Source organism: Podarcis filfolensis (genome assembly GCF_964270895.1).
Source record: "Podarcis filfolensis genome assembly, chromosome: 2".
Classification (NCBI taxonomy): domain Eukaryota; kingdom Metazoa; phylum Chordata; class Lepidosauria; order Squamata; family Lacertidae; genus Podarcis; species Podarcis filfolensis.
Genome location: NC_139605.1, coordinates 15,765,629 through 15,778,397, shown reverse-complemented (window position 1 = coordinate 15,778,397; position 12,769 = coordinate 15,765,629). Strand labels below are relative to the sequence as shown.

The following is a 12,769-nucleotide window of genomic DNA, read 5'->3' as shown; positions in this document are numbered from 1 at the left end:
AGTTTTCTGAGTGCATGTTCTAGAAGTTGGGCAATAGGGGCAGTACAGGATTCCTTTTGGTGTACCGACCTCCCCGCTGCACCAAGGATTCCCTGCCCGAGCTGCTTCAGGTCATAGCAGATGTTCTCCTGGAGATACCTAGTTTGGTTGTCCTAGGGGATTTTAACATCCATGCCGACACAACCTTACAAGGGGCCGCTCGGGACTTCGTGGAAAGCATGGCCTCCATGGGGCTGTCCCTGAATAAGTCTGGCCCAACCCATAGCCGCGGACATGCCTTGGACCTGGTGTTTACCTCTATGGATGTTGGTGATCTGACACTAAGTAAAAGCGAAATGAAAGAAGTGCCATGGTCAGATCACTTCCTGGTGCAACTGGACTTCTCCGCGACCCTTCCCCTCTGCAGGGAGGTGGGACCGATTCGGATGGTCTGCCCCTGCCACTTAATGGATCCATATGGTTTCCAGAGAATGGTAGGGGATGCTTTATCCCATGTTGATGGCCTTTCAGCTGATTCCCTGGTGGCCTGCTGGAATGTGGAGTTAACCAGGGCTATTGACTGTTTGGCTCCGAAGCGCCCTCTCCGATTGCATGGAGCCCGGAGAGCCCCATGGTTTTCCACGGATCTGAAGGCAATGAAACAATCGTTGAGACAGCTAGAGTGCCGGTGGCGGATAACTCATTCTGAAGCTGACCGGACACGGGTTAGAGCTCAGTGTCGAGCCTACCAAGTGGCGGTAGTGACGGCGAAGAAGACTTTCTTCACTGCCTCTATTGTGTGGGATGTGAAACACAAGAGCAGTCAAGTACAACGTTCCTAGAGTGAACATGTTTGTCCAGCCAGCAGGTAAACTTCCTGTTTCCTTCTGAGCTGGGAAGGACTTCCTCTGCGTGTGACTAGAGGTGGGTGTGGCCTCACCTGTGCAGGTAATGACAAAAGCACAGGGCAGGGCAGCCATCTCTCTCTCTTTCACCACATGCATCGAAGACACAACATCTACTAAGTCAAAGATGCCCTCTTGGCTTCCAGCCAAGAGAGGACAAAGGGACTGTCTTCTTATAAGATAGATTCCAAGTGTATGTTACTTCATTAAGCTAAGTAATATGATATGGAAAAGTCATTACCATCAGCTTTTACTCAGTATTCACAGAGAGAGGCTTGGGAATACAGCCTCTAGGAATAATGTGTTGCTTCGAGTGAAACTGCACCCCATCCGTCTCTCCCATTTCCTCATTCATCATCCCTATGGTGCTGAGAAGTGCCCTCAGCTTTTGAGCTCTTTGCCCACCTACTTCCAAGGCCTGCTATGTTTTGGAAGGGAGGGTCTGGAATGCTTTCTAAAGACAGTGTGTCCATCAGCTGTGGCCCCCATACTTCTCCCTCCTCCTCCGCCTCTCCCATTATTTCCCAGCTTTCCCCCTCATCTTCCTCTGAGCTGCGACCTCCCTCAAACCCCTGTCATAAATCTAAGCTGTCTTCTTCTTCTCTGGAAGGGTCAGGCTGGGGAGACGGTCTCCACTATTCCTCCTCTGCCCAGTCCCTGACAGACAGAGGCTACACAAAAGCCTCCTCCCCAAGTGAGGGGAGCCCCCATGCCTGAATTCAGAACAGCATTTTCCTGCCTTTCCAGAACTCCTTTATTCCTCACCCCACAAAGACAGCCAAGATCCATGCTCCAGAAGCAAGCACTTGATATTCATCTTCTTCATTGAAGCAGAGGTTGGATGACCATCTGTCCTGGATGCTTTAAATGAGATTCCTGCATTGCAGGGGGCTGGACTAGATGACCCTCTGACCCCTTCCAACCCCACGATTCTATGATTACAACGTCTCCCACCCACCCGATGTGCTTCCAGTCTAGAATCTGTTCCCTGAGAGTTTTTCCTCCAGGACAAGGCAGAAATCCTTACCTCTCCATGAAGAGTATGCGGCTCCTCCTCCCCCCCCCCCGGTGCACTGCAAGTTTTGCAGGTTGGCCCCCCTTCCTCTTTCCTCTTCTTTCCTGCCACAACAAACATTCTGCGTCTTGGTTTAGTCATGCCTAAACACAAATGATTTAGTGACTAAGAGTCTATAGTGCAAACACACTACATGTGCCAGCTGCACAGTGGACAGAAATTCAGTCACCGCCCAATTTTATTGTCACTGGAAGTCCAAGGTGAGAACGCTGGTTTCTCACTGTCAACACAGGAAGCTACTGCAACCGGGAAATTGGAAGAGGGGTGAGAGACCCCCCCCCAAAAAACCCTTGCCTCACTACGAGGCAAAGACAAAGAGCCTCCGCTGCAGATTACCAAATCTATCAATTCACTGATAAATGAACCTATGTACTGGCTCAATCAAAACTTTAGAAATGCATATAAAATCACCCCAGTGATGGATTTACACCATTCCAATGCTGTTTTACTCAGAGGGGAAATGGCTAGCAGAGGAGGAGCTTGGGATATGAGTAGGGGGCAGCCATCATCCTTGCAGGGTCCCCATTGCCTGAGTGATAATCTCTGGCATGCTGGCATCCTGGCACCAGACAGGTAGTCATTCCAAGAACAATCGCAAGCCCAACCTCAGTGGATTGGGGTCCCGGACAAGAAAAAGAGTGTGCTTAACTTGGCTGGGAAAACAGGAAAATGTAAACACTTAACTTTGTTTCACATGTGGTGTCCATTGCTATCGCGCAATGTATACCTGAAGGAGCGTCTCCACCCCCATCATTCAGCCCGGACACTGAGATTCAGCGCCGAGGGCCTTGTGGCAGTTCCCTCACTGTGAGAAGTGAGGCTACTAGGAACCAGACAGAGGGCCTTCTCGGTAGTGGCACCCACCCTGTGGAACACCCTCCCTTCAGCTGTGTACGAAATAAGCAGCTATCCTATCTTTAAAAGACATCTGAAGGCAGCCCTGTTTAGGGAAGTTTTTAATATTTAATGTTGTATTGTTTTTAACACTTGATTGGAAGCCGCCCAGAGTGGCTGGGGAAACTCAGCAAGATGGGCGGGGTATAAATAATAAATTATTATTATTATTATTATTATTATTATTATTATTATTATTATTATTAAAGGGTCCTTGGCTATGCACAGCAAGCAAGCAGACGCTCTAGAACTGCTAGTAATCTTACAAATGAACATAGGGAGACCCAGCCTGCTGTCTTCAATAACTAAGGCTTAGAGGAACTTCAGCTGAGAAGTAAGTCCCATTGAGTGCAGAGGGAATTCCCCCTGACACGTCTAAAGGATCTAGGTTAGGGTTCCTCGAGAGGTATTTGGAGGGCTGCCCTGCCACTTCCACCCTTTTTGAAAAAAAGGTTCCATAAAGCAGGTTTCTTGCTTTGAGATTTTATTTTATTATTTTTAGAGAAAGTGGTAGTAGCGCATACAGTAACCGCCTCAGTGACTGTTGGACCCACTCTTTGTCTCGTCTGCTCAATCTGCTGCAGCCTGTCTTCGCATGCACGGGAAGTCCCCAACTCACCAGGCGTTTGAGACCCATTTGAGACCCATCGGCTCCCCTCAACTGGTTTAGTCAGCCATTCAAAGGTGTCTCCGAAAAATTTTACACATCATTTGGGAAGACAGGCGAACTAATATCAGTGTCCTGGAAGAAGCAAAGATCACGACTACGCAGAATTAGACAAGCTAACAGGAAGGATCTGAAACCGGCGGGACAAGACGTTCACTGAAGACTGGACTAAATTTATGGAGTATTTGAAAAATATTTGTGATGATCTCTTTCAATCGGTGTTAAATTTTTCTCTAAAACCTTAGTTTTTGACTTGTTCAGTTTGAATCCTGCCACTTGACCAAATTCTTGAATTAGTTCTAAAACCCTTTTAGTACTAGATTCTGGCTCCTGTAACGTCAATACTAAATCATCTGCAAATGCTCTCAATTTATACTGTTTGGCTCCGACCTGTATACCTTTAACCAACCGGTCCCTTCTAATCATATTCAGCAGAACCTCCAGGACCGATATAAAAAGCAAGAGAGGTTTCAGAATGAGACAGGTCTGACTGTGGTTAAGAAAGTGGAATACTTGGGGATTAACATGACAGCAAAAAATGGGAACTTATTTAAAGATAATTATGAAAAATGTTGGACGGAAGTGAAAAAAGATTTAGAAATTTGGTCAAACTTGAAGCTTTCCTTGTTGGGTCGAATTGCAGCTATAAAGATGAATGTTTTGCCTAGAATGCTGTTTTTGTTTCAAACACTGCAAATTGTGGACAAGATGGATTGTTTCAAGAAGTGGCAGAAAGATATCTCTAGATTTGTCTGGCAGGGCAAGAAGCCCAGAATAAAATTCAAGATATTAACTGATGCAAAGGAAAGGGGTGGATTTGCCCTGCCAGACTTTAAACTTTACTATGAATCAGCAGCATTCTGCTGGTTGAAAGACTGGCTGCTTCTTGAGAACACAGACATTTTGGATCTAGAAGGTTTTAACAATGTTTTTGGGTGGCATGCATATTTGTGGTACGACAAGGTTAAAGCACATAAAGCATTTAAGAACCATATTGTCAGGAAAGCTTTGTTCAATGTTTGGATAAGATATAAGGATTTATTGGAAAATAAAACCCCAAGGTGGCTGTCACCAATGGAAGCAAAAGCCCAGAAAAAGCTCAATATGGAGGCCAAATGGCCGAAATATTGGGAAATTTTGGAACAAGAGGGAGATAGACTAAAACTGCAGAGCTTTGAGAAACTAAAAAACAAAGTGTGAGATTGGCTTCATTATTATCAGATAATGGAGGCATATAATTTGGACAAGAAAATTGGCTTCCAGGTGGAAAAATCAAAATTAGAAACAGAACTGTTAGAACCCGAAACTAAGATTTTGTCAAAGATGTATAACTTGCTATTGAAATGGAATACTCAGGATGAAACGGTGAAATCTGCTATGATTAAATGGGCACAAGATGTTGGACATAACATTATGTTTGCTGACTGGGAACAGTTGTGGACCACAGGTATGAAATTCACAGCATGCAATGCCTTAAGAGAGAATATTATGAAAATGATATACAGGTGGTACATGACCCCAGTCAAGCTTGCAAAAATATATCATTTGCCCGATAATAAATGTTGGAAATGCAAAGAAACTGAAGGTACATTCTTTCACCTTTGGTGGACGTGCCCAAGAATTAAGGCTTTCTGGGAAATGATCTATAATGAAATGAAAAAGGTATTTAAATATACCTTCCTGAAGAAACCAGAGGCCTTTCTTCTGGGCATTGTCGGCCAATTGGTGCCAAAGAAGGACAGAACATTTTTTATGTATGCCACAACAGCAGCAAGAATACTTATTGCAAAGTATTGGAAGACACAAGATCTACCCACTTTGGAAGAATGGCAGATGAAGGTGATGGACTATATGGGATTGGCAGAAATGACCGGCAGAATCCGAGACCAGGGAGAAGAGTCGGTGGAAGAAGATTGGAATAAATTTAAAGACTATCTACAGAAATATTGTAAAATTAATGAATGTTAGAATGATGTTAGATTGAAATTAAGTGGTTTCCAGCTGTAATGCTTTAAGAGAATATGAAAAAAAAGGATTATAAATAGGTAATAATATAATGGTAAGGATTTGCTGAACTAATAATTTGGGGTGGAATACAAAAAAGGGAGGTATGAGGAGGTCCGGGAAACAAGTTAAAGGAAAATAAGCAATTGAAAATTTATGTGTGTGTTTTTTAAAAAAATTGTATTTTGTATTTCTCTTATACATCTGTTTTTTTTCTTTTATTTTATTTTATTGTAATATTTTTTAAAAAAATATCTCATAAAAAAAAATGAAAGCCACTTAGGCTTGTGGCCACTGTAACATCCCATAGCAATGAACACATGACAACTTTCTGCCACCAGAGCAGAGCTGCACGTTCTTCTTGCATTCAGCCTGCACCAAGCGAACTTTTCTGTAGCTGGTTATCTCCGCAACTCTAATACAGTAACAATCTGAAATAGTATACGCAATTGATGGATTTCTGCTAGAATGGCATAAATCCATGAATCATCAACTTGTGCCCTTTCAACTTACCATATTTTTCGCCCTATAGGGCGCACCGGCTCATAGGGCACACTTTTTTTGGGGGGGGATAAAGAAAATTTTTTTTATTCCCCCCCCCCGAGCCCCAAAGAGCAAAGAAGCCATGACAGTGAGTGGGATGCATCCCACTAGCTGTCCTGGCTTCGTTTTTAGCCTCGGGGCTGGGGGTCCGGGAGCGAAGGCGAGGTTGCATAATCTCGCCATCGTTCCCAGAGCTTGCGGGGCTGGGGGCGGGGGAAGCTCGGGCTTCCCCCGACTCGAGCCCCCAGAACGGGTCCGGGAGCAATGGCGAGGTTGTGCAACCTCGCCATCACTCCCGGAGCTTGCGGAGAACAGGCTGCTATCCGCAAGCCTTGGGAGCCCGGCGGAAACTCCCACCGGGCTCTCCAGGCTTGCAGATATCTGCCCGAAGCCCGGGGCGTGCTGCTCAGTGCGCACCAGGCTTTGGGATGCAGGCTGCTATCCGCAAGCCTAGGGAGCCCGGCGGGAACTCCCGCTGGGCTCCCAAGGCTTGCGGACATCTGCCCAAAGCCTGGAGAGAGAGAGGGGTCAGTGCGCACCGACCCCTCTCGCTCTCCGGGCTTCAGCGAAAGCGAAAGCCTGCATTTGCCCCATAGGATGCACACACATTTCCACTTCATTTTTGGAGGGGAAAAAGTGCGTCCTATAGGGCAAAAAATACAGTAGTTAGGAAATGGCTAGGTTCAATGCAGAAGACCAAAGTCTCTATTTATGATTTTCCATTCTCTTCTTGGTGACAGATTTCAATATTCATTATAAGGGAAGACAAGTTGATGTTGTGCAAAGATCAGGCTGCAAGTATGCAGGCACTGAAGCCTAGTTCAGATCATTTGAGGTTTTGTATGAAGCTGTGAATAAGCGTCAGAGTTGAGGACTCCTCTCTGTAGTCTCCTGTCACACACCAGCTTTGGTGTAAAATTGTTTCCATACATACAATTTGCTGCCTTTCCTTCTAGAAATAGTATCCAGGTCATACAATGGAAAGGCTTACCTAAGCATGTCAGAGAATTGTGACAAAAACAGAAAAGCAAGCAGAAATGGTTGCAGCTCTGTGGTCAGAGAATCAAGTGAATACAATCAGTATTTGTTCACCTGATTGTTGTTGCCGTCCTGATGTATACAAAGCATATGTCATTAAATACTTTCTTACATTGTTTTCATGTCTCCTTTACACAAAAATGAATGCAAGTTGCACAAACGATGTTAAATAGTAGACAGTGAGATGAATATTGTAGCATTAGAAGGAAATCAAACTGCAGCAGAGTGGAAATAGTGCTGATTGTGATCAAAATGGGCCAGAATGGAAATTGCTGATTTCTTACATCCCTGGGATTGATCATAATTCCTCTTGGCATCTGATTTTTCCTGCTGTAGAGTTTTTGTTCCTCATATACCCATCAGGGTGACTGCAGATCCACTTTATCGGTATGTGGCAACGGGAGGCAATGACAAACTCCTTGCTTAGATAGGCACAGTTTTCGCTTCCTTTCACCACCAGCCTGCAACACAAGGAGGAAAGGTGAGATGGGCAAGCCAGGTTGGCTGCTCTGTTTTGCATGGGTGGGAGAGTGTCATGAACTATGTAGCCAAGAATCAGATCCATTAGAAATGGGAACTTAGTTCCAGATCATCAGTATTTCATAACTCTGAAGCTCAGAGATTTATGGTGCAATCCAGTACACATGTCTACTCAGAAGAAAACCCCATTGTGTTCATCACAGCTAAAGAACCCTTGGCAGGTGGCCATCAAAATTCTATTTAAAAACCTCCAATAAAAGAGAGACCACCACCTCCCAAGGGAGCCTGTTTCACTGTTGGACAACTCTTACTGCCAGAAGGTTCTTCCTGAGTTTTGGTTGGAATCTCCTTTCTTGAATCCATTGATTTGGGGCCTGTGTTACATGACTGGCTTACCAGTCTGGGAGACAGCGCTACTGGAGTTTGGCACAGCTTGGCAGGATTGTTAGATAGCAGATTAAGAAAGTGTGAGAGTATGTGGCTTATGTTTCTTGATTATACTCATAAATCCGCCTCCCTAATCAAACCACCTGTAACATTATGGAGAGATCAGATCCACGGATAAACTTCACCCTGTGTGCTTTTGTACTTTGTTTGTATGACAGATGATCTGTACTTGATATTTTGTAATGTTTCCTTTTTCTTCACTGTTTACCCAAAAATCAATAAAATACTTGTTTTTACTAGAACCTTCTCCAATGATTGTTCCACAGCAACTCATCAGGGTCCATCAACAGCCTTGTTCTCCATGGGTCTGTCTAATTCCCTGCTAAAGCTGTCCATCTTGTGAGAGTCGGTTCAATAGTTTGTAATGTGTGAAGAAACACATTACTGCATCCTGAATCTCCTACCTTTCAGCTTAATTGATTGACCTTAAGTCTTATGAGAGTGCGAGAACAAGGACTTTCTCCACACCAGAGGAGCTCAAGAGCATTAGCTGAAGCTTGTCAGCAGTGTGGATGGTTTCTGTGTGTCTGGTCAGAGGTGAGAAACCGCAACATATCAGGAAGGTTACTGAGAGGTTTATGCTTTGAGTGCAATTCTGATTCCTTGAAGTTCACATTCTGGAGTGATTTTTGGTTGCAGATTTAGGTTTGATCAACTCACTGTACACAGCATGGCTCCTGCTTAGTCCCAATTCGGAGAAGACCAAGGACTCACGTGTTACTGTATTCTGACCCATCTGCCCATATCCAGGTATCACTGAAGTCCTTCCAGAGGCCAATCCAATGGTCAGCTTCGCCCTTGAACCGGAGCATGAACACCTTGGTTGAAAACACACAAACAGCTTATAACAGTGCCTCCAAATGAGTCTTCCACCTCAAATAATGCCAAATGTGGGAGGAGAACAAGAACTCCCAACACAGACCTGGGCAGTGAGACTGGAGATGCAAAGAAAGTGAGGCTTAGATAGCAGAAGGAAAGCTTTGCTGAAAAGGGAGGAAGGAGGTTCAAGGATAGGAAAGTGGCTGAAGGAAGCCTATATGGCACGGATGGGGAACTTGTTGGGAAATTGATCTACAATTCCTATTATCCTTGATCATAACGGCTCCAGGATGGATAATTTGTTTGCATCAAGTTATGACAAAGTCAATTTACCTCACAGATTCTCTTTATATTTCCATAAGGATAGCTCATCCTTATTGTTGTGCAGGAGATAATTCTCACCAACATTTATACATTTCTTGGTCTCACCTTTTCCAGCTCACTCTGAATCGCAGCCAGAGAAGAGCCCTGGGAAATGCAAAAGCTCTGGGCAGAAGTCCAGTTTCTTTCTTCTTCTGAGAAAAAATAACACTTCCCTCCATAGACAATCCAGCCAGCTGGGCACGCTGCTCTCAAAGCAGCAGAGTAATTCACATCAGGGGAAGTCTGGTTGGATTTCCCCCCTGCAAGAGAGAGAAAGTTCTGCTGTGTACTGTGATCTGCACATAACATTTCAACCTCTGGCTTGGAGGGAGGGCAAAGAAGGAATCAATAAGCAGCTCTTGTGGCTCCTGGATTCAGATGCATCTTGGAGAGAGGAAAGGGAAGGACCAGTAGAGGAATCACATCACTTGGGGGAGCTTTGTTGTTCAGTGGCAGAGAATCTGCTTTGCATGCTGACGGTCTCGGGTTCAATCTCTGGCAACTTCAGATAGAGCTGGGAAAGATCCCCTCCAAAGTCCCAGAGAACCATTGGCAAGAGCATGGATAATATGGATTCAGTCAAAGGCAGCTGTTTTCCCAACTGCTGCTGCTAAGTGTGAACTGGCCATTAGAAGCCAAAGTGCTGGTGGCAGACAGAGGTCATGACTGGGACAGACCTGGAAGAAAGCACTAAGAAAACAGGCAGAAAACTCACCTCTCGGGACAGCAAAAACAAGGACGGTGAAGTGGAGGAGGAGGAAGAGGATAATTTCGATGATGAGGATGATGGATGCAATTAAGATGATACGCTTAGGCGTGATTCTTTGACAGCAATAATTAGGGTGACTCCCTGAAAGGAAATTAGCACACATAAATAATGGTCTTGATTTACCATTGCTAGGGAAGAAATAATAATAATACAAATCTCACCTATAAGGGGTGTTTCACATGTAGCCACATCACAACACACACACTCACACTCACACACACAACTAAAACCACCATGGAGAACTGGGTTGATAATACCAGAACTTTGTTGTTATAATTGCAATATCTATTTCTTCTTGACATTCAGGAGTTTGGGGTTGGTATTTTTCAATTTTGTTACCATAGCTAATGGTCTCTGCAGCATCTTAATTTGCCAGGTAATATTTGTATTTGTTGGCGATTGTTCCAGCTCTTTTTCTTTTTGTTTAAATTCACACAGAATCTTTTTTCTGTTTCTCCTGTCTCTCTTCTTTAAGTAAAGAGTTGTGTTGTATAAAATAACCTCTTATATAATATGCTTTACTTGCATCCCATACCATACATATTTCTGTACCTTTATCTAAATTATTCTCAAAATTCTTTTTCTTAATTTGGGGTTGGAACACATTAGCCAGCAGCCTTTTGACCCCCAGACAGTCAGATTCTTACTGAGATATGAGTGACAGCCTCCCCCCCCCCCGATCCCCGCAGCAAGGCTTGGAGGCCTCACCTCACAGATGGCCCCATCCAGCTCATCCACACAGCTGTTAAACTGGGCAGGCGATTTTGGGGGTCATCCTTTGGGGGCAAGAACTGATCGCTACTAGGAATAGCTAGATAGACACCTACCAAGGGATAGACACCTACCAAGATAAGACATTTGATCAGAAAGAGCAATCTTTTATTGATAGCTGAAGAATTCAACTGGTCCCAGAGCAGACATCTAACATATGCATTACTCCCTGCCCCCCTTGCAATTGATGAAAATAAACCAGGGGTGGTGAAGAGGGAGAAAGTGTATACTTTTAAAGATCAGGCTGTGTATTTTGGTAGGTTTTCATCGTTTGCAAAATCCTGCCCAGCCTAAGTAGCCATAGGTGAGGATGAGGATGGGCCTCAATAGCTGAGGAGTAGCATATATATACAACAGGTTAAGGGCTTTCTCTGTTTCATGACACTCTTTCTGTCACCCCAGATGCCCATTTTTATTTTTATTTTTGCAACCCCATTTCCAGGAGTTAATACAAGCACCTGCCCACTCATTTGCATCTTTGCATTTCATTAGCTTTTCTGAAGTGAAGAAATAACAAGACATCTGAAGGCAGCCCTGTTTAGGGAAGATTTCAATGTTTGATGCTTTATTGTGTTTTTAATATTCTGTTGAGAGCCGCCCAGAGTGGCTGGGGAAACTCAGCCAGATGGGTGGGTATTTATCATCATCATCATCATCATCATCATCATCATCATCAAAGACAGCTTTGCCTAAGAAGGCGAACTTACCAGCAGCATCTCCAGCCTCTTCCCTTGGTTCACTGTGAGGACCTCCCCGCTGTCCTTCTCGCTTTTCAACAAGGACAGGTGGTGCTGAAACTGGGCCTGCCAAAAGCAAAGAGCAGATGGGTGTTCAAGGCTTAGGGAGTGGGCAGTTCTGGGTTTCTGCATCGTTCTCCTCCCTTCATAGGCATGAGCAAGGCAAGCAGATCATAGGCAGTTCTAGGATGCCCAAATCCTCCTGAGAGGTGTAGGACCTCAAGCCTCCTTACCAGGTGTGCACTCTTTCCTGCGAGGCTCTAGTTCTAGGTTCCTGTTCCTGTAAACACCTGGTATCATGTTTTTCATATTCTGTTGGGAGCTGCCCAGAGAGGTTGGGGAAACCCAGCCAGATGGGAGGGGTATTATTATTATTATTATTATTATTATTATTATTATTAAACATCACCATCACCATCACAACAGCTACAGGTGATTTTTCATTACTACCCACTTTGCTTCATTTGGTAACAAAGACTCCATGCAGTTATTTTTTTTCATTTGAAAATGGCCCACGTTCATTTCCAGCCACACTGTCGTGAATATGGCCCATTGTCACCTATGGCTACATAGGCTGGGCAGGATTTTGCAAACTACCAAAACCTGCTTACAAAATGCAATGAGATGATTGCACATTCTGCAAAAAGAGATTCTTAAGAGCTCGCTCTTTTAAAAAAAACCCCAAGCAACTATAATCTGTCTCCAGTCTCCATCTTAATACTTTTCATGCATCAGAATTAACTTGCTTACCAGATTTTTCTCTCATTTCCAAATGTCCAAAATTGTAACTAGCTCCGTTCTGTTGAGGTAAAAACAAAACTTGCTCTGCTCTGTTTACAGGTTTCTCGTAGGTATTGGCATGTTCCACCATTTTTGGCTCACCATCCAGCAGATTCTTCATCCTTCAGAAAGATAATAGAAAACCTTATTTACAGGCAAAACAACCCTTGCTTGCCGAAGCACCAGACACCTTTATGAGAAACAAGAGGGAGGTATCAAAAATTTAGGTTTGCAGAAGTACAACTATTTAAGTGAAGAGGACAACCCCCTAAAAAAAACAAAAAACAAACCATTGAGGTCTGAGCATGCTCAGTAGCCGTGGGAAAGGAAAAGGTGGGGAATCTTTCTCCCTCAAATTTCCTTCTGTGTCACATTCCACAGAGCTAGAAGCAAAGGGCAGCAGAGCAGCTACTGTAATTTTTACCTTTGTGCATAAGCTGTACATCTATAGAAGTTTAGAAAATTATGCATGACACAAAGAAAGTGGAAAGAGAAAAG

General features: G+C 44.1%; 2 protein-coding genes across 5 annotated transcripts in view; one reads left to right on the top strand and one right to left on the bottom strand.

Moving 5' to 3' along the window:
• Nucleotides 1-12,769, top strand: part of LOC310757214 (C-type lectin domain family 2 member D-like) — a 131,088-nt gene that overhangs the window by 98,725 nt on the left and 19,594 nt on the right. The window lies entirely within an intron of this gene.
• Nucleotides 5,865-12,769, bottom strand: part of LOC310757108 (C-type lectin domain family 2 member D-like) — a 102,899-nt gene continuing 95,994 nt past the window's right edge. For 2 of the 4 annotated variants that reach the window (XM_083602274.1, XM_083602276.1), the window contains exons 2-7: nt 12,242-12,393; nt 11,462-11,557; nt 9,930-10,064; nt 9,281-9,474; nt 8,747-8,850; nt 6,737-7,566 (exon numbers count right to left, since the gene is read on the bottom strand). In XM_083602274.1, coding sequence (XP_083458400.1) covers nt 7,404-7,566; nt 8,747-8,850; nt 9,281-9,474; nt 9,930-10,064; nt 11,462-11,557; nt 12,242-12,393 — 844 coding nt within the window. In that variant the 3' untranslated portion in view covers nt 6,737-7,403. Of the gene's footprint in view, nt 5,956-6,736; nt 7,567-8,746; nt 8,851-9,280; nt 9,475-9,929; nt 10,065-11,461; nt 11,558-12,241; nt 12,394-12,769 lie in introns of those variants that run through there. The other 2 variants (XM_083602275.1, XM_083602277.1) reach the window with 2 other exon arrangements.